Source organism: Leucoraja erinacea, chromosome 29 (genome assembly GCF_028641065.1).
Source record: "Leucoraja erinacea ecotype New England chromosome 29, Leri_hhj_1, whole genome shotgun sequence".
Classification (NCBI taxonomy): domain Eukaryota; kingdom Metazoa; phylum Chordata; class Chondrichthyes; order Rajiformes; family Rajidae; genus Leucoraja; species Leucoraja erinaceus.
In genome coordinates, this window is record NC_073405.1 from 7,855,411 (window position 1) to 7,880,569 (window position 25,159).

The 25,159-nt window shown below is 42.3% G+C and overlaps 1 protein-coding gene across 1 annotated transcript; it reads right to left on the reverse strand.

Moving 5' to 3' along the window:
* Positions 1-3,784: 3,784 nt before the first annotated feature.
* On the reverse strand, positions 3,785-22,814 carry cope (COPI coat complex subunit epsilon). The gene is made up of 10 exons (XM_055658506.1): positions 22,658-22,814; positions 20,515-20,577; positions 18,737-18,837; positions 18,084-18,236; positions 15,768-15,821; positions 13,258-13,339; positions 12,283-12,438; positions 7,564-7,632; positions 5,364-5,438; positions 3,785-4,137 (listed from the first exon to the last, which is right to left on the reverse strand). Exons 1-10 carry the CDS (start codon positions 22,796-22,798, stop codon positions 4,090-4,092), a joined length of 942 nt encoding a protein of 313 aa, XP_055514481.1. The 5' UTR covers positions 22,799-22,814; the 3' UTR covers positions 3,785-4,089.
* Between the last annotated feature and the right edge of the window lie 2,345 nt (positions 22,815-25,159).

The window sequence follows — 25,159 nt, forward strand, 5'->3', positions numbered from 1 at the left end:
AAAAGGTATTTTGAAGATCAAGAAGTCGAGCAAGGCACAAAACCCATGGTCTAGCGGGCTATAGTAAACTCTGTCTTATATGCTTCTGGGTGACAGAGGGTGGTGGATATATGGAACAAGATGCCAGTGGAGGTAGTTGAGGCAGTCACTGTAACAGCATTTAAAAGACATTTGACCAGGTACATGGATAGGAAAGGTTTAGAGGAAATGGGCCAAACAAAAGAGCAGGAAGGACTAGTGTAGATGGGTCGACATGGGCAAGTTTGGCTGAAGGACCTGTTTCATTGTATGACTTTATGAAACCTACCTACAACAGAAACATCAGCAACTGGAAAGATACCATCAATATTGTGTTTGCAAAGTTGTCCAATTTCCCCAGACATAAATGTAAATCTATGTCAGTGTCTTTTCCCAAGCCAGCATCAAGGCCTGAGTTACATTGAATCCATTCCATTGGGCAGGGAATATTGTTTGTAAACCCCACAGCAGACTCTTGCAACAGACATTCTAGTACGAGCTCTATTTTAGAAAGATTTAGAAAGATAGCAGAGAAAAAGATTTAATGACATGATCAAAGCCTCCTATAAAACACAACAACCCTTGGCAATCCCTGACCCATGACTTCATCAAGGATGAGCATTGGGATGGTATTGAGAACCGAGTCCATGAGTCGCGATCAGAGACTCTATGTTATTTGTATAAGGAGCACATCACCTCATAGACGACATACCCACTGCCTCATCAGGCTAATTGATTCATCAGTACTGGCAATAGGAACGATTCATCCTCCATCCCAAGATCTGCTCAAGATGATGATTCAAAGGATCAGGATAATGATCCAGAGATCTACGTTTGAAACTCACTTGAACCTATTGTGTCATTGTTTACCAATGTCCTTCAAGGAAAGCCAGGTTGCTGACTTGGTGACTTCAGACCCACTAATGTAGTTGATTATTAACTAGTCTCCGGTTCAGCTCCCATTTAGGATGGGCAACAATGCCAGCCCAGTAACGATGACTACTTGTGGTCAACAAATGTACAACGTTCAGCATTGTAAAAGATGAAGAAAAAATCAATATTATAGATCTGACCATGGATTAAACATAAAATGGGGTTTGTTGATCTACTGTGTTAGTCACACAAAATGCTGGAGTAACTCAGCGGGACAGGCAGCATCTCTGGAGAGAAGAAAAGGGTGACGTTCCGGGTCAAGACTCTTCTTCAGAAGTCTGAAGAAGGGTCTCAATCTGAAACATCACCAAATCCTTCTCTTTAGAGATGCTGCCTGGCCTGCTGAGTTACTCCAGCATTTTGTGTCTATCTTCAGTTTAAACCAGCTTCTGCAGTTCCTTCCTAGACATACTGTTTATTTCAGTTTTCCAACTGGTTATTTCCATTTTTAATCTTATACTGCCAACAAAATGTGTCAAATATTTTTTTGATGCCAGTGGTTGCAAATGACCTATATCTGCTATTGTCTCGTTTGCTGTCCTTATCACAATCCTGACGAAAGGTGGATGACCTGAACCATTTCCCACAGATGTTGTTTGTGCTGCTGCTTTTCTAATATTTTGTTTTATTCAATATTCCCAATAATGTTATGTTATATTGTAGCACCAGATTTAGCTGATATATCAGATCATACTCTTGTTATTATCTGGGTCAGTAATATGATGGATTCAAGACCTTCTCCAGAAATTTAAGAATTGAAGTCTAATCTCACACTGCAGTAGACATTGAGGGCGAGGGGGGAGGCTTGTATTGTAGAAGGTGGTCTTTTGCATGGTTAAACTAATGTTTAGTCTGTTCTCTCTTCCATACTAAAATATACACAATTTTGAAGAGTAGCAGGGGAGTTACCACCCAGGTCTTCTGGCCGATATGATGTAGGCCAGTATCAATAACCTGGTTATTATATTACAGTTTAAGGTTAGGGGTGCTTCCACTGCATCAATTGGTTGTCTCACAACAGTGACTTGACTGCAGTATTCCACTGGCTGAAGATTGTGCTGTTCAAGGTCCAACCGTAGCTAGTTGCAGCATGGAAACTGGTCCTTCAACCCACTGAGTCTATGCTGATCATCGATCACCAGTTCATGTGTTACCCCATTTTCGCACCCTCTACACAATAGGGGAAAGGCACAGGTCAATTAATCTCCAAACACGCATGTCTTTAGGATGACAATTGCTTCCTCTGGAACGCTGGAGGTTGTGGGGAGAGCTGATTAGCAGTATATAAAATTATGAGGGGCTTATGATAGGGTAGCTAGTCAGAACCTTTGTCCCAGGATAGAAAAATCATATACGAGAGGATATTGCTTTAAGGTGTGAGGTTTAAAGGAGATGTGCAGGGCAGATTTTTATTTTGACAGAGGGTGGTGCCTGGAACACAGTGCCAGGGTTGGTAGTTGAGGCAGATACGACAGTGGCATTTAAGACATTTTGATAGGTGTATGGATATGCAGGGAATGGAGGTATATGGATGATGTACAGGCAGATAAGTGTTGGTCTTGGCATCATGTCCAGCAGACATTTTGGAGCAAAGGGCCTGGCCCTGTGCTGTATTGTTCTATGTGGGGGGAAACCTACGTGGTCACAGAATGAATGTGGAAACTCGAACAGACAGCACCCAAGATCAGGATCGTACCCGGGTTTCTGGCATGATGAGGCCACAGCATTAAAGGCCCAATAGTGGTACAATTGACACCCCTTTGACTGGAGACATGGAGGAACACAACTATGATTTCGACTCCCAAAATTGTGCAATTGCATTTGCATGGTGGAACAAGACCATCAATCTAATCGTCTTTCCTTTGCAGGAGCCTCTGGAATGCAACCAGCAAACATAGAACTTTGGCACAGGGACCACTCTTGAGTGAAAGAGGAATTAACAATTAAATATCTAATTAAAATTCATAGTGCACCTTAACAAGGGGGCAATTTGATTAATCTCAATTAATGAGAAAAAACATCAAATGATTTACATTAATCTCCACGGGCATCATTTTATTTGTAGCTCACAGCTCCACATGTAGTCTGTTTACACCAACTTCCGAACCTAATCAATTACCTCAGTGCAGTATATTCCATTGGGAATGTGTTTAGAATACTGCTGAAGGCAATGTGGATAATAAGGCTAATTCTTCTTGCGTATGGCATGCACAGCCAAAAATTGTGGGACAACTTGTTCTATTTGATCGTGCACGGCCAGTTGATTGCACTCGTTGAAACAGGGTGGACCACATGAAGGTTGCAATCTCCCACCACAGGCCAATTATTGCTGTGTTCAGAGGGGTGACGCAATCCCATACAGGAAACATCTTCCCCATGGAGATAACCCATGCCATTATTCTGGTGGAGATTATGAAGCACTGTGCAAACTATACGTTGAAACTGGAGCTGGCTTCTGTGGTAGAGGGTGGAATGTAACTAGGCTAAACCAGCCATTTACCAAAGCACTATCACCACAAGGGCAACATTGCATGCAAACCGACAGTTATGGGCAATAGACACAAAATGCTGGAGTAACTCAATGGGACAGGCAGCATCTCTGGAGAGAAGGAATGGGTGACGGTTCAGGTCAAGACCTTTCTTCAGACTGAAGAAGGGTCTCGACCAGAGACGTCACCGATTCCTTCTCTCCCGAGATGCTGCCTGTCCCGCTGAGTTACTCCAGCATTTTGTGTCTATCTTCGGTTTAAACCAGCATCTGCAGTTCCTTCTTGCACAGATATGGGCAACACAAGCAAGCTTAGCAATGCATTTCAAATCTTGTGTATAGATATTTGGGAGCTTAATAAATTTTATTAACAGTATAATTCCACAGTTAATATAACTAACATTTGGGCATTTCATTGTACAGGTTTCAACAAATTTGATGACTTGAATTAACCTCAAATATAACACAGTCTTTAATATTAAACAGCAGAGTCTCAAGCAAGTAACAATTGCTCTTAGGTCACTTTATACAAGGTTTCGGATCATAAGACATGAGTTTAAATACACTTCCACAGTTGGGGGAGCTTAAAAGAAAAATTGGTCCAAGATATTAAATTCTGTTAATCTTCACGGATATTGTTTCCATTCTACTCACGCACTTGGAGCGTACTGCAACGCCAATCGATCAAACTCATTCTCCTGTGGGACAGTTTAGAACACATTTATTTTTGAAGTACGTGAACATATGGGGCAGCTCTTGCATACTGAATACATCTTTAGTACACACACCATAGAGAATTGCATCAGAAACTCAATTCACATCATAAATCACAGAACCCAGAAGGCGATGTCTGCTGGAAGGAGCTCTAACTATCTATAATAAAGGTGCTGTTCTTTTTAATATGTGTGCTACATTCACACCCTTGGGTATTCCCTTTGAGATGAATATAAGAAGGCTGCACTTTGCTCCACATCGGCTGCAGAATTATAAATTATTGTCAATAAACACAAACAAATTATATCAATCTAATGCTGGAAACATCCTTGGAATCTAGCCAGCAAGGTCTTGCTATCTATTGAAATATCGGATCACAGCCATATTTTTCAATTCCATTAATTCAGTGTGACATACATGTCACTAGAATCATATCTGATGTTCTCCAGCATGTCAGTTAGAGCCAGTTACAGTCTGTTGCCGTTGGGAAAATAGTATATATATATAGTAGAGCAAAATTCGACTTATTTCTTGGATAAGTGAATGTGTCTATTGGTTAACATAATCAGAAATGATCTAGTTCTTGTCCAGCTATGTCTTGTGGTGTAAATTGCCTCTTGGATTCCCTACTGCTGCAGGTAACCATGAAGCTAAAGTATTTGTAGAGTGAAGCAATTTGAAATGTCCGATGGGTTTAAAAGGTGATGAGTAAGATATCATTTTGTTAATTATTCAGCATGTTAATGCATTTTGCACGAAGGTGTGGACTAACCTGAGATGGCCATAACAGACATCGTTAAGACAACCTTGAGGATGTATTCAAAATCATGGTTCCACAGTTTAGCAGAATGCTCAGTAATATTGATAAGGGCCCACATACAGTGTCTATTAATCTATAATTAATATTCTGAACCAGAACAGCAAGATCTAATGGTATCTTTAAGGGCTTTTAATTGTAACGTAATTAGTATGAGGCTTACTGAATAGCAAACAAGTACTTAACACTGACACTTCTAACATGTCCTGGCATGACTCAAGTACATCGTGGATTCCCCAAATCACTCTTCTATCCGAATAAAGATTTGAGATCAAAATAGTGACTTCTTGATATTTTACTGGAAATGTTTAAAAACATTTTTTTTAAACCAGACACCTTCATTAAATTTGCTGCTAATGATAATGCAGATTTGATTTACAAGTCTTCACGTACCTTGGTCATATATTCTTTAACAAAAGGGTGCCCTCTGTGTCCATCCTTTAGCTGAGAGAGGTAGCGGTTACTAACCTGTTTAATAAAGACAGTGCACCTTAGTATGAGGAGGCAACACCAACAGCGATGGACTGCATGTGGCATGACCTGAAATCTCACTGTTGGTTATAATTATCATAGGAATCCAGACAATGCAGCAGCAAGAAATCTGAAATAGCAGTTAAAACCAACAGAGCAATTCAAACTTGAAGCCTGTGCCACTTACTGATGAATTTCTTATTGGAGCTCAGGGCTATTTTGTGTACCTGCGTAGGCCATTTACCATTGTCAATATAGGGTTAGGATTATTGTCACATGTACTGAGGTACAGTGAAAAGCTTTGTTTTGTATGCTATCCAAACAGTTCAGATATACTACACAATCAGTTCAAATTAAAGTACAATTGATCGAGCAAAGGGGAAGAAGTGTAGAATATAGTTCTCAGCATTGTAGTGCACAAGTTCCAGAGCAAAGTCAAATGTCCACAATGGGATAGAGTGTTGGGACAGTACCCCAACTTATAGAAGGACCGTTCAGAAGCCTGGTAACAGAGGGGGGAAGCAGTTCCTAAGTCTGGCAGTGTGCGCTTTCATGCTTCTGTACCTTCTGCCGGACAGGACCAGGTGGGAGAAAAATTGTGAGCTATTTTGGGCACCATATCTGAGGAAGAATGTGCTGCCTCTGAAGAGGGTCCAGAGGAGGTTTACAAGAATCTCAGGCATGAGTAGGTTAACCTCTGATGAGTGTTTGTCAGCACTGGGCCTGTACTCGCTGGAGTTTATAAGAATGAGGGGAACCTCAGGGAAACATACAGAATAGTGAAAGGCTTGGATAGAGTGGATGTGGAGAGGATGTTTCCACCAGTGGAAGAGTCTAGGACTACAGGTCATAGCCTCAGAATTAAAGGACGTTCTTTTAGGAAGGAGATAATGAGCAATTTCTTTAGTCAGAGGGTGGTGAATCTGTGGAATTCTTTGCCACAGAAGGCTGTGGAGGCCAAGTTAGTGAATATTTTCTAAGGCAGAGACCGATAGATTAACGATTAGTACAGGTGTGAGAGGTTATGGGGAGAAGGCAGGAGAATGGGGTTAGGACGGAGAGAGAGAGATCAGCTATGATTGAATAGTGGAGGTTTGATGGGCTGAATGGTCTAATTCCACTCCTATTCCTTATGATAACCTTCAAAATGATTTGTATGGGACGTCTTTGATTATGTTGACTGCTTTTCCGAGGCAGCATGAAGTGTAAATGGAGTCAAGAGTGGGAAGTGTAGACTGTGTGATGGACTGGGCTGCAACTATAACTCACTGCAATATCTATGCAGTCTTGGGCAGAGCTATTCTGTCTCTATGTCCATTGTTATCAACTGCATGCTCCTTAACAGAGAATTGTTCATTTGTGACTGTCGGGGCTGACAGGTCCCCATACAAGGCAACACAATCTATTTTACTTTCTCAGTAGCATTGTCAGGTGGAAAGAATTACAAATGCCAATACGTTTGCTTAGAGCCTCAAAGGCCCATCTCCCACTACATTGAAAATTATATTGATGACTTCCTGAAACTTCCTAACAACTTATCAAAAACATATAGAACTTCACTTCTGACATGTGCAAAGAACTGTTTTAACTGTTCTAAACCTACACTAGGCCTGCTTAGTGTGGTTTGCCTGGGGCAAGTGTATTTGACAGCTAGTTTAGTTTAGTTTATTATCATGTGTACCGACGAACAGCGAAAGCTATGGTAGACAAAAATGCTGGAGAAACGCAGCGGGTGAGGCAGCATCTATGGAGCGAAGGAAATAGGCAGCGTTTCGGGTTGAAACCCTTCTTCAGACTATGATGCCTTCCACGGATGATAGGGATAAGAGACTGTGGAAGAGGTGGGACTCTGAACATAGAATCACATGAATTACGTGGACAATTTTGCAATCCCTCCCGAGCCCACTTGAACGTCATCTCTCTTCATCAGGGATGCAATACAAATTTTTGTGTCCCTTGGTTTAGTCAAGGCGTATGCAATTTTGTTCAGAAGAGATTAGGAATTCAACATGGGACAATACTTGTCAGAGCCTTCCATTTCCACAACGCATAAAGTATTTACTGACTGAGCAATGAGGAAAGATCAAATGAATGTCATGCCAATTTTTTTCAGAAGCCTTACCTCAGGAGCCTTGCCTAGATGCTGAGAAAGTGCGATCAGGTTGATGAGTGTTTCTGGATGATTGCTGTCCTATGAGGATTGAAGATATGTATTAATGGTTTAACATTCAAAGTAGATTCCGAACATACGACTCAAGGAAGTGTAGTTGCATTACGACCTCATTGATAAATCAGTATAGATAAATGCACTCAATTCTTCTAGGTAGAAAGAAGCATTGGGACCAGAAGGATTCAAAATACAGCAAATGGCTGCGTTGAACATTCAAAACAAGGCATTAATTCCAAAAAGACAAAGTGCCAGAACAACAGCGGGTCATGCAGCATCTTTAGAGAAGATGGGTCGGGGATATTTCAGGTCATGACCTCTCTTCAGACAGAAGGATCACGTCCCAAAATGTCGTCTATTCATGTTCTCCAGAGATGCTACCTGACCCACTGAGTTACTCCAGCTGTGTCTTTTTTGTAACTAGCATGTGCAGTTCCATATTTCTGCATTTATCGCCAACCTGTTTATTGGTGAAAGCTAGAAATTTCAGCTTGCTTCACATAAAAGGTTAAGCAAAATTAGAAAGAAAATCTTCCCACGTGCTACAGAACACGTTGATAATGAAACATTGGTTTTAAGTTTAACATTAAATCATCCTACTCCACAAATGTCAAAGATGCAGCTGTGTCAATAAGAAGGTTCTAGGTATCATGGCAAGTCTGCAAAGCAGCTCCTGGTACAAGCATACATGTGGAAACGATAGGATTGACAGCAGTAGGTCGGTAATGGAAGAATCAATACGTGTTGTATATAAAGGTTACTCGAGGGAAATCAAGGGCATCTTATCGCATCTATGTGTGGCAGATCCCTGTGAGACTTCGGTGAGTAAAGAGCAAGCGAGAGTAAAGAGCGATGACAAGCGAGAAATCAAGTTAAACAAACCGCTTCAAAAACAGTTTCATTCCCACTGCAATTAACATTTTAAACTCTGTACGGTGAGGAATAAGAATAAGCATGGCCCTTATGTATTATGTAATGCGTCTGTTTGTATGTATATCTATGCTATATGTTTAATGTTTGATGAAATGTTGGAACCTGTACCGAGCTGTACTGATAACAAATTCCACCAGCCTGGCTGTGTGGTCATTAAAATACAATACAATACAAAAAAAACTAAATAGCACAATGGGCTAAGAGTTCGGCTGGTGACCGGAAGGTAGCCGGTTCAAATCCCGCTTGGAGTGCATACTGTCGTTGTGTCCTTGGGCAAGACACTTCACCCACCTTTGCCTGTAATGGAATGTACGGCGGCAGGCGCAGGCACACCGCGACGCCCTGTGTCTCCCTTTCAGGGAGATGCTAAAAATGCATTTCGTTGTCTCTGTACTGTACACTGACAATGACAATAAATTGAATCATTTCATTTCATCATTTCATTTCATTTAAAGCCAAGGTGCTGCATCTGAATAGTTATAATTTATAGGAGATCAACAGAAATATCAATGAAACAATATTAATCTCCATTAATTTTTGTCACTGCTTTAGCATTTAGTAAGATCATGGCTCAGCTGGTTATAACCACGAAATCTGCGTTCACATCTACCAGTGATAATATTTTACTAACTTTCTCACCAAGTATTCATCTCTGCCTCAAAGATGTTTATTTTTCGATAAGGCAGAAATAAAACGATGATTATAGAGTGGGCCAGAGAGGACCTCATTTTAAAGAACACAAAGCAAAGAATATGTAGTTTGGACTCGCATCGGTGACAATGATAGAATCTATAGCTGTCAAGTAAAAGCTGAGTTACGGTGTATTTTCATGAAGGATTTTCATGAGGTAGATGAAATATGAGGAATTAATGCAGTAATTCTGAACCCTGGATATGCAGTGCATGCTGAAATATCTGAACCACCTTTCATTTGAAGTCTTTAGTAGAACATGATTGTAAACGGTGTTTTATTCTCCACAATCCAGACTAATTCAATATTTTTCATTGCAAGGTAGACAAAATTGCTGGAGAAACTCAGCGGGTGCGGCAGCATCTATGGAGCGAAGGAAATGGGCAACGTTTCGGGCCAAAACGTTGCCCATTTCTTTCGCTCCATAGATGCTGCCGAACCCGCTGAGTTTCTCCAGCAATTTTGACTACCTTCGATTCTCCAGCATCTGCAGTTCCTTTTTGAACACTTTTCATTGCAACATCACCACTAGATGGCACCAAATCTCCTTTTGTACATCATATTGTCAGCCCCATACAATCACATTGCACTTAGTTCAACTTTTAAATATTAAAAACATCATTGATTTATGAATGTCACAGGTGACACATCGGATAGTTACATCGGCCATTCATCTGATGCAACCCTAAGCAACACACTGAAAATCCCTACAGCGTCTGTACCAGCTTGCTGATCTCACCTGCCCCATCACCCCTTTCTAGTTCTCCATAACACATGCTCAGTTTGGTGGCAGAAACTTGCCCAGTCAAACCAAGCTTTATCCAAACCCAATTCATCCACTGTTCCGCAATGACAGGAGTGGAGCAGAGCAGGTACTACGCCCGACTCTCCCCACCCTTCCTCACAAGGCCAAGGTGCAGTTTCCTACCGCAAGTGATGATTAACTAACAACGGCACATTAGGGGTTGAAATTTGGACTTTTGATCTGCGTGATCAAGAAGGCTGAGTGCAAAGACAATAAACCATTTATAAATATAACAACAATACCCTTCAAACCTCCGGTCCAATCACCTTCCCCTGTAGATACTATGAATGGCACTTCTGGAAGTGTCAAGAGAAATGCTCATGGTTTAGACTGATCAATTTAGGAACACTGAATATGTAGGTTTGATTTACCAGAGTGACATTCATTCAAAATCTGGGATAATGAGATTATTTACACTGGAAGTGTTTTTTTCCCCATGAAGGTTTTGATGAAAAGGTAAATGTTGCTTCCTCTGGTTGGGGCGTTTGCAAATGAAACATTAATTTTTAATTAATTAGTAAGAGTTTTGATGTTTGGAGATAGGGACTGTCGAGTAGTAATATTCCCCTCCTTCACCTGGTGCACACCTACATCTCCCCTCCCCAGTGACCCTGCTCCTTCATATACTCATCTTTCATTCCCAAGACACCAATTCCCCTTTATCCCTCCTCTTTCTCTGCAGCCCCCAACCATATACCTCCCTCCAGCTGTACATGTCACTCATGCGCCACTCTTCTTTTCACCTCGAGCCTTTGTCACTTACTCCATTTGCCAATGAAACCCCTTCACCTGTATCCACGTGCCAGGCTTTGACCTGCCTCAACCTCTCCGTTTCAGCTTTCTCTCTCTATCAGTCTGAGCAAGGGTCATGGCCTAAAATGTGGCCTGTCCATTCCCTCCAGATGCTGCTTGACCGGCAGAGTTCCTCTATCACTGTTTTTTTTTTTTGCCACAGACTACAGACACTAGAATCTGGAGCAAAAGATTTCTGGAGGTACTCAGTGGTTCTGGCAGTATCTGTGGAGGAAAGCGAATAGTTGACGTTTTGAGTCGAGACCCTTAGAAACATAGAAAATAGGTGCAGGAGTAGGCCATTCGGCCCTTCGAGTCTGCACCGCCATTCAATATGTTCATGGCTGATCATCCAACTCAGTATCCTGTACCTGCCTTCTCTCCATACCCCCTGATCCCTTTAGCTACAAGGGCCACATCTATCTCCCTCTTAAATATAGCCAATGAACTGGCCTCAACTACATTCTGTGGCAGAGAATTCCAGAGATTCACCACTCTCTGTGTAAAAAATGTTATTCTCATCTCATTCCTAAAAGATTTCCCCTTTATCCTTAAACTGTGACCCCTTTTTCTGGACTTTCCCAACATCGGGAACAATCTTCCTGCATCTAACCTGTCCAACCCCTTAAGAATTTTGTAAGTTTCTATAAGATTCCCCCTCAATCTTCTAAATTCTAGCGAGTACAAGCTGAGTCTATCCAGTCTTTCTTCATATGAAAGTCCTGACATCCCAGGAATCAGTCTGGTGAACCTTCTCTGTACTCCCTCTATGGCAAGAATGTCCTTCCTCAGATTAGGAGACCAAGACTGTACCCAAGAACCTGTACAAGTGCAGTAGAACCTCCCTGCTCCGATACTCAAATTCCTTTTGCTATGAATGCTAACATACCATTCGCTTTCTTCACTGCGTGCTGCACCTGCATGCCTACTTTCAATGACTGGTGTACCATGACACCCAGGTCTTGTTGCATCTCCCCTTTTCCTAATCGGCCACCATTCAGATAATAGTCTATATAAGGGATAATAATCCCATCACATAGACTGATTATTTTTTTAAAGTTGGTATATTGGTGCAAAGAATAATTTGACAAAGGTTGTAGCTGAAGCTGATGAACCATTTCATCTCGAAAGAAAGATTAAATATTTCAAGCGAAGAGCAAAAGACATTAGGCAACGAGACAGGTTTGGTGTTTCTATAGCAAAAAGTTGCTACAAATATAGTGGCACAATTTGTCAGGTTGAAAGCTACTATAGTTTTACTCAGCCACTTTTAAGACCCTTGTGTAGAACGCAAAGTGCTGGAGTAACTTAGCGGGTCAGGCAAATTTTCTGGAGAACATGGATAGGTAATGTTTTGGGTCAGGACCCTGACCACTGAGTTACTCCAGCACTGTGTTCGAGGCAAGATTCCAGCATCTGCAGTTTCTTGTGTCTACTCTTTAAGAGTTTCTTACCTTGTCCAGTGCTTCCTGCAGAACTCCTTCTGCATCTTCCCACTTCCCCTGTGCCATCTGGCAAGCAGCTTGTCCATTCAGGAGCAACAAGGTTGCTGTGTACTTATCTGCCATTTCTTGGAAAATATAAAAGGCGTCCTGCAGCTTGTCCCCACCCTGTAGAGAGCAGTCAATAAAATAGATTTGCCAGAGGGACAGCAAATTATACAGCACAGTAAGAATTCACAGAACATTTACAGGTTATTGTAATCGCAACAACAAGTGGTTTCAACCTACCAATGCAGTCAATTACTAATGACGTCATGTGCTTGGACTTTGTAGGGATCTCAATAACAAATCAAGCACACCATTACTCATCCCTGCCCCCAACACTTGACAGCATTTAGAATCATAGAATCATCCAGCACGGAAACAGGATCTTTAGACAAACATACACATCGACAAAGATGTCCCATCTGCACTAGTGCCACCCTCCCGAGTTTGGCCCAGACCCCTCCAAACCTGTCCAAATGTCTTTTATATGTTGTTAGGGTAGGAATACTTTATTGTCACATGTGACTAAGCACAGTGAGATTCTTTGCTTACATACACAATGTACACAAATAGCAACCACCTACGGTGCTGACAAAGTCACAAAGCACGCCGGCTCCCCCTTTTGTCTCCCCCCCCCCCATTTGGCTCAACAAATTCCTCTGGCGGCTCATTCTATTTCCCCGCCACCCTTGGTGTGGAAAAAATTGTCCCCCAGGCTCCCCTCTAACCTTAAACCTGTCTTCAGGTTCATCAGAGATATCAAGCCTTGGAATAAGTTGGAGACATCCCTAAAGCAGAGGTCAATCCCTACTGTAGGTTCACTAACTAAATTGAACTTTCGCTTTATCTCTCCTATCGTCACATCACCAACTCTCTACCCACCCAATATCAGCAAATGTATCCAGGTTGCTAATCCATTACATATCATAAATCTTCACTAACCATAGCGAGGTTCATCCAGGCTGTTGATAACTGTGTCAGGGTGGCATCTTCGTCTGATTCATGCATCTTCTTCAGTTCCTTTCTAAATTAGATATTGTTATTAATTACTCAAAATGAATGACTCGACTATGTAGACTGATAATAACAATGCCATTTATTTTCCTCAAAGTTCCCTTTTCCTCCCATTTGGAGTGCATCCTACTGATGCCATCCAATAAGTCTCAAAAGGTTTCTGTTTTTGATGGGACTCAATGTTCTTCAATTCGCTGGTGGTTAGAGAGAAGTTGAAGTGCCATCCTTTATCCCAATGGGATAAAGGAGGAAACAACTTGTCACTCAATAGAATCAATTACCTGGTCAACCTCCCTCTACCTTGCCCTGTGTCTTGAAGGCCAATTGTGGCATCCATCAACATTCAACAGTAGATATCACAAACTAAGAATCAGGACTGGAAGCTTCTTGGACAAGTCTCAACCTAGCAATAGGTACAAAAAGCAGGAGTAACTCAGCGGGACAGGCAGCATCTCTGGAGAGAAGGAATGGGCGATGTTTCGGGTCGAGACCCTTCTTCAGATGGTGCCTGTCCCACTGAGTTACTCCAGCTTTTTGTGTCTATCTTCAGTTTAAACCAGCATCAATCTAGCATTCCAGAATAATTACATTGTGTCAGTTTCACTATTGGTTTGCTTAACTATCTTTGTTCAAGTTGGGAAAGAGACAATAGGAATGATCCGAAAAATTATTAACTGCAGTGCATCAGTCCCACCAAATCATTTCTTGTTTTAGAGTTCCGTAACATTGTTCTGTCAGTTATTCTTGTGCAAATGCGACGGTTGGATTGGATAAAAAAATAATTTTTTTTGCTTCTATCTGCAGAATTTATCTTGAATAGGTGAGGGCAGGAATGCTATCAATCAATAAATGATCAGAAAAACCTAGAGCATTTGTCAGGATTGCAATGAGAATCCAAAATGTCTTTTTAAATGACAGTGGCCCAATATGAAGTTAGAATTATTCTTTTAATATTGCAAACCTTTTAAGCAATGAATATTTGTTCATTATAAACACTAGGTCTGGTAGACAAATATAGTCCCTGTGGACAGGATGCTTGGGCAAGGTTGATCTTCAATGAGTCAAATAGCTTTTTCCAACTTCATGATTGTTCACACATTAAAGAAAATTCACAGAAAACAAAACAATCATTATCTGGGTTTGCACCCGAGTAAAACAAATTTGTGTGAATTCAATCTTAGACTGAAGTAGAAATTCCATATTTTCATCACCGTCCATTTAATCACAAAACAATAAAGGAGAACAGAAGCCAATAAAATTAGTTCCAACCACTGACAAGAATCTTTAATCCAAAAAATAAAAGAATACCCAAGTCACTGTGGAACTGCTTCACCAAGCTATGTATCTGTTTTCACAAACCCACGCTGCTTTCCTGGAAAAAGACTGGACTGAGCTATTGTTTTTGTCACATGAGGGAGCCAAACCATTATCCAATTATTTGACAGCTGATTATATCCAGCAGCACTGCTACAATAGCATCTCAATGACATAATTCTGATCTGGTTCAAACAGAATGTATTAAAAATGAAAAAGGATGTTTAATTAATTTTTTTTTTTTTTTTAAGTTTAATTAATGTTCTGCAGTGAGGACAATTACTCCATATCAAGAAGGTTGTCCTTTGAGGCAGGGGGAGGAAGGAGAACGAACCAAGGCAAGCAAAATAGGTGGCATTCTTAGCTGTAACTGTTAATCTCATTCAGATCATTTATTTGATTTATAACATTCCTGCCCTCGCCTATTCGACGAATCATGCAGATAGAAGCAAAAAATTACAATTTGCAGAATAATTAATCTTAGTTTTGTTTAAGAGATACAGTGCAGAAACAGGCCCTTCGGCCCATCGATACCGCGCCGACCAGCGTTACCCTCGCACCAGCTATCCTACACACAGTAGGGATAATTTGCAATTTTACCAAGCCAATTAGCCTACAAACCTGTACGTCTTTGTAGTGTGGAAGGAAACTGGAGCAGCCGGAGAAAACCTACTCAGATCATGGGGAGAACATAAAAACTCCATACAGACAGCACCCGTACTCAGGATCAATATGGAACACTTAAACAAGAAATTATTTGGTGAGGCTAGTGCACTGCAGTTGCTACATTTTTCAGGTCAATCTTACTGTCTCATTCACGAGTTGTCATTGAATAATAGGGGTAAATAGGTAATTTGCGATGTAATGATAGTGACAGGCGAGAAAAGATTTTAAGCAGCGATCCTGCAAACCATTCTTTGAAATAACCAAGCTAACTTGATAGGTTAATGTACGAAATTATTCACAATTCCTTAAAATTAACCTTTTCAGTCACCTCAATGAGAGGTGTTTAGAAGTGATAGTTCATTCTACAGCCATGATTTCTCAGAAAAGTGTGCAAAAATTTGAACTTAATCAAGTGATGCAATATATTTTCTTTTGAACTGCTATTTTGATGTATTTACCGAGCTAGATCCAGCCTGTCGAGCTTCAAAAAGATCTGTATTGACATGGCCATGCTGTAGAGGGTGAAAGAGACACAAATTAACCTAGGTTATTGACAGAATGAAAAACATTCTGTTAATAAAACTCCAAGAATTCAAAGGCAAGCAGAGATATTTTTAGTACATAGTTTAAATTCAAGAGAGTGCAATTTAGCTCTTAGGGCTAACTGAATCAAGGGATACGGGGAGAACGCAGGAACGGAGTACTGATTTTGGATGATCAGCCATGATCATATTGAATGGCGGTGCTGGCTCGAAGGACTGAGTGGCCTACTCCTGCACCTATTTTCTATATTTAATATGTTTCTAATTCATTTCCAAAAAATATATGTAAATAACAAAATTCTGCGAATGCACCATCACGATTGCTATTTCAGGAATCCAGATTGGGAAAAGCTGCAACATGCCATTAGTAAAGCAAGTAGCGAATGGAGTAAAACTGTTTCAAATCCATCCTGCTTGCTCTTGGGGTGACTCAATGTCAGCAGTGCTCAATTGATCCCATTGTTGTGTGCGAGTCAGGAAGAATAGTCATAGCAAAAGGATTTGAGTATAGGAGCATTCATAGCAAAAGGATTTGAGTATAGGAGCAGGCAGGTTCCACTGCAGTTGTACAGGGTCTTGGTGAGACCACACCTGGAGTATTGGGTACAGTTTTCGTCTCCAAATCTGAGGAAGGACATTCTTGCCATAGAGAGAGTGCAGAGAAGGTTCACCAGACTGATTCCTGGGATGTCAGGACTTTAATATGAAGAAAGACTGGATAGACTTGGCTTGTACTCGCTAGAATTTAGGAGATTGAGGGGGGATCTTATAGAAACTTACAAAATTCTTAAGGGGTTGGACTGGCTAGATGCAGGAAGATTGTTCCCGATGTTGGGGAAGTCCAGGACAAGGGGTCACAGTTTAAGGATAAAGGGGAAATCCTTTAGGACCGAGATGAGAAAAACATTTTTCACACAGACAGTGGTGAATCTCTGGAACTCTCTGCCACAGAAGGTAGTTGAGGCCAGTTCATTGGCTATATTTAAGAGGGAGTTAGATGTGGCCCTTGTGGCTAAAGGGATCAGGGGTTATGGAGAGAAGGCAGGTACAGGATACTGAGTTGGATGATCAGCCATGATCATATTGAATGGCGGTGCAGGCTCGAAGGGCTGAATGGCCTACTCCTGCACCTATTTTCTATGTTTCCATGAATATTGTGCGCACAACTCCTGCTACAAAGGCTTCAGCAGAGGAGGCTGCACGTATAAAGGCGACTGAGATTTGCCTGCCAGGTACTCCTGACTTTTCTCTTGGACATCTAAATGCCTTGGCAATTTCATTGGCTGGTTAAACAGAACATTGCACAGGGGGGGAAAGAGTCTTGGTGATAAAGTAGCGATGATAGGGAAGGCATGTTGGTTGGAAGGAAAACTATACCCTCTGGCCTTCAGGCAGTTGAGGGGAATCTCCTTGAAATGTATAAAACTTCTGACAGGTTCTGGCAGGCTGAATACAGTGAATATGCTCTCTGGCAGGGCAGGGTTGGAATTACACCTAGAAGCAGTGGCTAGTCTCAGGATGCGGTAAACGTTTTTCAGGACTGATGAGAAATATCTTCATTGAGGGTGAAGCTACAGAATTCTCAACATAAAAAGATCTGGAGGTTAAGTCACTGCATATATATCTAGACAAGAAATAAGGGATGTGGGTGTATGGAGTACTAAAGCAAAATTTTAAAGACATTTTGACAGGTACATGGATAGGAAAGGTTTAGAGGGATAAGGAAACACTGGCACGTGGGAGTAGTGTAGAAAGGATATCTTGGTCGGCATGGCCAAGTTAGGCCGAAGGACTGCTTCCATGCTGTATGACTATTAAGAGGCAGTTTGTGAAAAATTTAGTATCGATATGTCGGGTCAGTCAATATGGTGGAGCAGTCTAGAAAGCCCTTGCTACCTTTTTTTAATTGTTTCAACGCTCTGTAAGTATGAACTCATGAACTGAATAAAATACCGCTGTGACTGTCAGAAGATGATCTTTTAAAGCGAATGCATAGCTGAGAGATCAGTTGTATGTTCAATTGCTCACATAAATCTTAAAAGATCCCATTTGAGGATGAGCATGGTTCTCTGGTACTATTCAACATCTTCCTTTAATTTATTGCATGAGACAATCTTCGCTCATTGCATTTCTGCTCAATGCCGGTTTATGGCACATTTAAGACAATTCAGTGTTTATAAAATACTGATATATGAAAGATGTGGCAAGCGGTGCCTGCACATACATACTCACCATTCCAGACTTTCTCCTTGGTGTAATGTGCGCAGGGCTGCGTCAGTGTTCTGTTCATGTAAAAAGATTGAGGATGCCATCAACAAGAATGTGGTGTTGCTCACATCAACATTCTTTGCCATCTTCTTGTCCAACTCTGAAATAGTGTTGTCCCTGCATATGAGGTAACAGTAAAAGGTTTCTTTTTATATTCTTACACTTACCTTGTTTATAAAGACTAACCATGAGTATTTTTATTAAATGACCAATGTAGTAATTAATATGCCCTGCCAAATTAGATCATGCCAGCCAGAGATTGTCAATTGCTCTCAACATCTCAGGTTAGAAATCGACAGATAGTTCTCCAATATTTATTTCGAAGAAAAATTCAAAGGTATTCATAGGTAATTATATAATTGGACTTGAATGCAATACCCTAAGTTGACAAGAAGCAACCATGCTATTAGAACTTAGCATATTGTATGCTTAAAAGTGAGCTATACTTATTCAGGATAGATCAAACACAAAATGCTGAAGTAACTCAGCAGAACAGGTAGCATCTCTGGAGAGAAGGAATGGGTGTTGTTTTGAGTCGAGGCCATTCAGGACAAATTAAACCAGATTTGCATCATCGCATCAAAAAAATAAACACGGGTTAAAGTATGGTCTCTTACCTGTGATCCTCACTGGACAAATATTCAGCAAACATTTTTACAGCCTGTAATTCGGGGGCAGCTCCTGGTTTGATATCATCCAACACCACACCATACTTTCGCTAAACAGGAAGATAAAAATAATGTTTGTTTCTGAACAGTTCACATTTAAATTCAGTGGCTTTGGCAGATATGTTCACATTGAAAAGCAAGATTAAAAGTCTCCAGTTAAAGCTACAGCAATATACATTCTACACTTTTTATCACCATAACAAAGAAAACCTAGAACCCCTCCCCCCTCCCCCAGGAAATTCTGGTTACGGAAATTCCCCGAGTTAATTTCCTACCCAAAAATTTGTGATACAAAATAAAATTTGATGTCATAAAATGTTTTTTTATATCTGTATCTTATTTTAGTTGCAATATTATACGCCCTTGCAATTGAAAGGCAACTGTCTAATCTCATCTCTCATCAAGCTTGCACAGAAGATGCTCCTCTCAGTCCATTCACAGGAGATAAACGCATTAACCTGATCGAAGGCCAACGCACCATGGGTGAGTTTAAACAATGGGGGATAATATTTCTATAGACACAAATGGGTGAAAAAGCTGGAATCTGGTGCAAACTCAGCAGTATCCGTCAAGCAAGAGGGATGGTCGATGTTTCGAGTCAGTTTTCCAGCAGTTGGTGTTTTGCTCCTTAGTTCTACAATGACAGTGCATGACCCAGCAGTATCAACTGAGAAGTCAAGTCAAGTTTATTCGTCACATACACATACGAGATGTGCAGTGAAATGAAATCAGGTTACATGCCGTGTACATGCCAGGAATTTCTCTACGGGAAGTGTGGAAAATGGAGAAGGCATCAGCCTTGACCCTACCTAGACGATTTTGCACTGGGAGCCTAATAAATCCTAATGGCCAAGAAAACACATCAATGCCTCTACTTCCCTAGAAGACTTAGGAAGTTCAGCATGTCCCCAATAACGCTCACCAACTTCTACAGATGCACTGCAGAAAGCATTTTATTGGGATTCATTCATCACAGCTTGGTTTGGGAACAGCTCCATCCAAAACCACAAGAAGTTGCAGTGAGTTGTGAATGCAGCTCAGATCATCTAGCAAACCAACCTCCATTCCACTGACTCAATCTACGCTACACACGGCCTCGGCAAGGCCACCAGTATAATCAAGGACCAGTCTCAACCTGGTCACTCCCTCTTCTCCCATCAGGCAAGGCACAGAAGTTTGATAATGCATATCTCCAGATTCAGCAACAGTATCTTCCCAGCTGTTATAAGGCAACTGAACGGTCCACTCATCAGCTGGAGTGCTGTCCCAACCACCCATCTACCTCAATGCATACCTTGGAGGAATCTTTAATTGGACTTTATCTTGCACCAAATGTTATACCTTTAATCTGTACACTGTGGGGTGGGGGGTGGTTGTAATCATATATAGTGTTTTATTTGACTGTATTGCACGCAAACAAAAGATTTTCAGTGTCCCTCAGTACACGTGGAGGCCAAGTCAGTGGATATTTTTAAAGCGGAGATAGACAAATTCTTGATTAAGATAGGAGTTATGGGGAGAAGGCAGGAAAATGGGATTAGGAGGCGGAGATCAGCCATGATTGAATGGCGGAGTAAACTCGATGGGCCGAATAGGCCTAATTCTACTCGTATAACTTATGAACGTGACAATAATAAACTAAACTAACTCATAATCTACATCTCTTGAAAAAGGCAAGGTTGAAAATGAACATAGATATTCTGTAATGATCAGAATACTAACCGTACCTGTGCAATATAAGCTCTATAAAGGAAAACATCGCGCTCAACTTCTTTCTCGGGACTAGAGAACTGAAAAACAAATCGACCTGTTATTGCCACAAAGATAAACAGCAACAAAGACATGTAATTAACAAAACCCCTGCCTCCATTATCTGGAAGAAATGATAGTTCGCTGACATAGATCCACTGCTGTTGTTCTTCTAAAACTTTATCTAAATGCCTCATTCTTTGTGGATTCATCCCCAGACAATAAATTGGAGAATTGCTTGACCATGGATGACATCAAATTGATCAAGTTCAATCTCATTCTATTTCATTTTCCACAGATCCATACCTCCATCATTATAACAAGACTGTACCAAGTGAATTCTATTGTCTGAATTGCCAATTCTGGTTAACAGCAGCTAATTCCAAAGTTTCAGTTTCAATGTTGTGTTCTACATCAAGTGGTGCCTTTACTTAGAGCATCAAGTTATTAAGTCACCATGTTTTAAATTGATAATCACTCAAGGAGGAAAATTTAGATGGTGGAATTACACACACCACAAATTAGTTGATCACAATTAAATTCTGTGAGAAAGCTCTGACAAAAGGCAAAAATACATAGTTGATGATAGTATTTTTAGTTAAGGCAGTTCACTTTACTTTGGAATTTGTAAATGTATTTTCTGCTCCATTTAGATGGACTTTTATTGCAGTATAAAGTCAGTGAAAAGATCTACCTATTATTAATATGAATCCAGATAACTTCACCTCATTCTATGTTCTATATTTGCACACACAGTCTACAGTTAACTATTTGAAAATTAGCTCAGATTTTATGTCAACAGAACCAATGAATTGTATCTTATTTTATATGGTTTAACAGGGCTCAATATTAATGCAAATTATATCAAAAAATTTATGGTTTGCTCCAATAGTTTAAAGCTTTTGATAAGTAAACTTTTCTTAATGTTAACTATTGGGCTGGTTAAGTTTAAATAAGACACAAAGTGCTGGAGTAACTCAGCGGGCTAGGTGGCATCTCTGGAAACATGGATGGGTGACATTTCAGGTCAGGACCCATCTTCAGGTTGATTCCATTCATCAGTATGAAGAAGGGTCCCAACACAAAACATTGCCTACCCTTGTCCTCCACAGATGCTGCCTGACCTGCCAAAGCCACGACGCTTACTGGGGCTGAGTGCTACAAAGGTCAAATATAGCACTGCAAAAGAAATATAGTAATAATAATGTAAAAATGAGACAAGTTGATTCACGACAGAATAGTAAAATATAAAGTATTTTAAAATGGTCTTAAAATTAAGCCATAACACACTGTTAGCTCTGACCTTTACTCTGCTTGTTATTCAGTCCTATGTGTGTCAATGCCTCTCCAGCAAGTGTCTGATGCCTGATTAAAGCCCTAGAAACCACCTCCAATATCCCCAATTTATGGTCAACTACACATGAAACTGCATTTTTTAAATAAAGAAGCAAAACTCTACCAAACCAAACTGACCACACAGAACCCACCGGGTAGGGTGCTGAACCTCATGTCCCCCAGTCATAGAAACATAGAAATTAGGTGCAGGAGTAGGCCATTCGGCCCTTCGAGCCTGCACCGCCATTCAATATGATCATGGCTGATCATCCAACTCAGTATCCCGTACCTGCCTTCTCTCCATACCGTCTGATCCCCTTAGCCACAAGGGCCACATCGAACTCCCTCTTAAATATAGCCAATGAACTGGCCTCAACTACCCTCTGTGGCAGAGAGTTCCAGAGATTCACCACTCTCTGCGTGAAAAAAGTTCTTCTCATCTCGGTTTTAAAGGATTTCCCTTTATCCTTAAGCTGTGACCCCACAGTCCTCACCCTTCCTCAGGTATCTCTTCTCCACGCCACCCACCCCCCTATTTTCCTCCCCCTTCCCCACATAATACTCCCTCCCATCCCCACATACCCTATACCCCCATCCTTACATATCTCTCCCCCACATTTCCCTCCCATCTCCACATACCCCTCCCTCCCCACACATCCCACCAGCAAACTCCCTGCTGTCCAGGCTCCCATCGCCTTTCCTGGGCTCCTCGGCCCTCGCCTATCCTCCGAACCCGCGGCTGTTTACGTGCTCGGTTGCCGCTGTCAGGCTGCTCGGCCGCCTCACCTTGAGTTTCTGCGCTTCATTGATGCACTGCTGGTAGCTGCCGATGTAGAAGCTGTTCCTCACATCGAACATTTGATCCGCCTCCCCCTGCTGCATCGCCGCCATCTTGCCCCCGTCGCGTCGAGTGCGCAGGCGCGACATACGTGGCGCCGAAGAGAACCGGCGGGCCCTGCGCATGCGTGGAGGGAGGCGGACACTTCCCTCCCCCACACAGACGCTACCCGACCGGCTCGACCACCCTGTCCCACTGACGATGCCCAACCTGCGTTTCAATCCCGACCCGAACTGTCCCCCCTCCCTCCAGCAAAACCTGAAATGACGCTCCTGTTTGATAGTTCCGGCACCTAAAATATTAGGACTGCAACACTGGTGGTTGCTTTGTACAGATCAAAGATTATAGAGGAGCTCCTCTAAGATCTTTGGTACAGATTGACTATTGGATGGATATTCTACGTTGTGGCTGTGACGACACTTCATTGGAGCTGAAATGCTTTAGGACATTTTCAAAAAGTTGTTAAAGGTGTCATAAAATATAAAATCTCTAAAAAATAAAATAACATATTTTATGTTTGCATGGATGTGGAGTTTTTGGCTGGATAACATGTCTTCAGGTGCTGTTTTACTGTCTTTATTTAATGTCCTTGTGAATCATTCGTTCACCTGACTAACCCCAGGGCAGTGTCTCCAACGATGCATTGTTGCCCTAGAGCATCAATGAAGATTACTGGATCAATTTATTTTATGTGGTTTAAAATGACACCACCTGACAGAAGCAAGTTTCCCGACGACTGAGTGAAGCATATTTCAAATAGACTTATGGGAATTGATAAAAGACCATATCATCTTGGTTTAGTACTCCATTTGTTAACTTCAGAACTGTTCAATCTACTTTGACACTTCAGCTTGCCTATGTTAGGCTTTACTTTGTTCTGGGACAGTAATTGCCTCAGGAATATTTTCTAGAATTTCAAGAGACCAAACCTTTTGAAATCGAGACTATTGATCTTTCTCGGAGTTTGATATCCCATCTTAGAATCTTCCTGAACCTATAGACAAAATCTTTTGATCTTACTAACCAGACTACCTTGTGTAAAAGGACTTACTGCACACACACAAGTCTTTTACTATAACTATTTATTAGGTAACTGTTAATCACCATGCTGTAGCTGTCCGTGGTCATCACTGGAGCTAGAGAGAGAGCTAGAGGTGGGGACACTACAATTATACTGGAGACAATGGGGAGTGGTTAGTAATACAGGAGGTCACTATGGTTAAAGGAACATGCACTGATCTACACCCTTCCTCTGGGAAACAAAAGCATGGCAGGTGCTATACAGAGTGACCACGGCTCATACGCTACGAACACCAACCGCACCGGCAACAGTACAACACTATGCGAATTCCCCGTAGCGGACAGGCGGCCTGACCAGCCGGCCAGAGCGGGTGCGTAAACCGCCCTCCTCCTCATCGTCGGGAACAGAAGGGACGGCAGCCGGGGGATGGGCAGGAGAGGCGGGCGGAGGAGAATGCGGGGCTGCGGGTGGAGAGACAGGTTTGGCAGGGGAGGGAGGTTTTGCGGGCGATGCTGGCTTGACAGGCGAGGCAGGGGAACGGGCGGACAGTTGTGAGGGGAGGGTGCGTGGCATGCGAGGCGTAGACGGGGCCTGAGGGGCCACGGGAGGTCTGGAAGAGATGGGGGGGTGAGAAGGATCCGCGGGAGGTGGAGCGGGCTCATTCACAAGGAGTAAGTGCTGGCGGGAGCGACGGTAGATAGCCCCCTCGTAGTCGACGAAATAGGAGCGCGGAGAACCGGCGTCTCCGACTACGACTGCCAGGCGGTAGTGGCCAGTGGGGGATTGCATCCGGACAACCTGCCCCGGGAGCAGACGTGGAAGTAGGCGGGCAGATTTGTCAAAAGAGCGCTTCTGGGTGTCCTGTTTTTTGGCAATGCGCTCAGTGACAGTGGCAGGATTTTGTACAGAGGGCTTGAGGGACTGCTGGGAAACCGGCAGGGGAGGTCTGGTGGTGCGAGACATGAGGCGTTGGGCAGGGGAACCGAGCGCAGGGTCGCGGGAAATGTTGCGGAGGTTAAGCAGGGCAAGGTGGAAATCGGCACGGAACAGGCGGCAGTGTTCCAGCAGCTCCTTGGCACTACGAACGGCCCGCTCAGCAAGTCCGTTGCTCTGAGGAAACTCGGGGCTGCTGGTGATGTGGTGAAAGTTCCAACGGGCAGCAAAGGTCTTGAACTCGTCGCTGGAGAACTGGCTGCCGTTGTCGGACCGGAGGGTCACCGGGGAGCCGAAGGTGGAGAAGTGGCGGCGAAGTTTCCCGATGACAGCGGCAGAGGTGATGGAGGTCAGCTGGTCGACCTCGAACCAGCTGGAATACGAGTCCACCAGGACCAGGAAGTGCTTTCCGCGCCACTCAAAGAGGTCGGTGGCAACGGCCATCCATGGGAGCTCTGGAGCCGGCGGCTGCAGGAGAGGCTGGCGCTGCTGATGG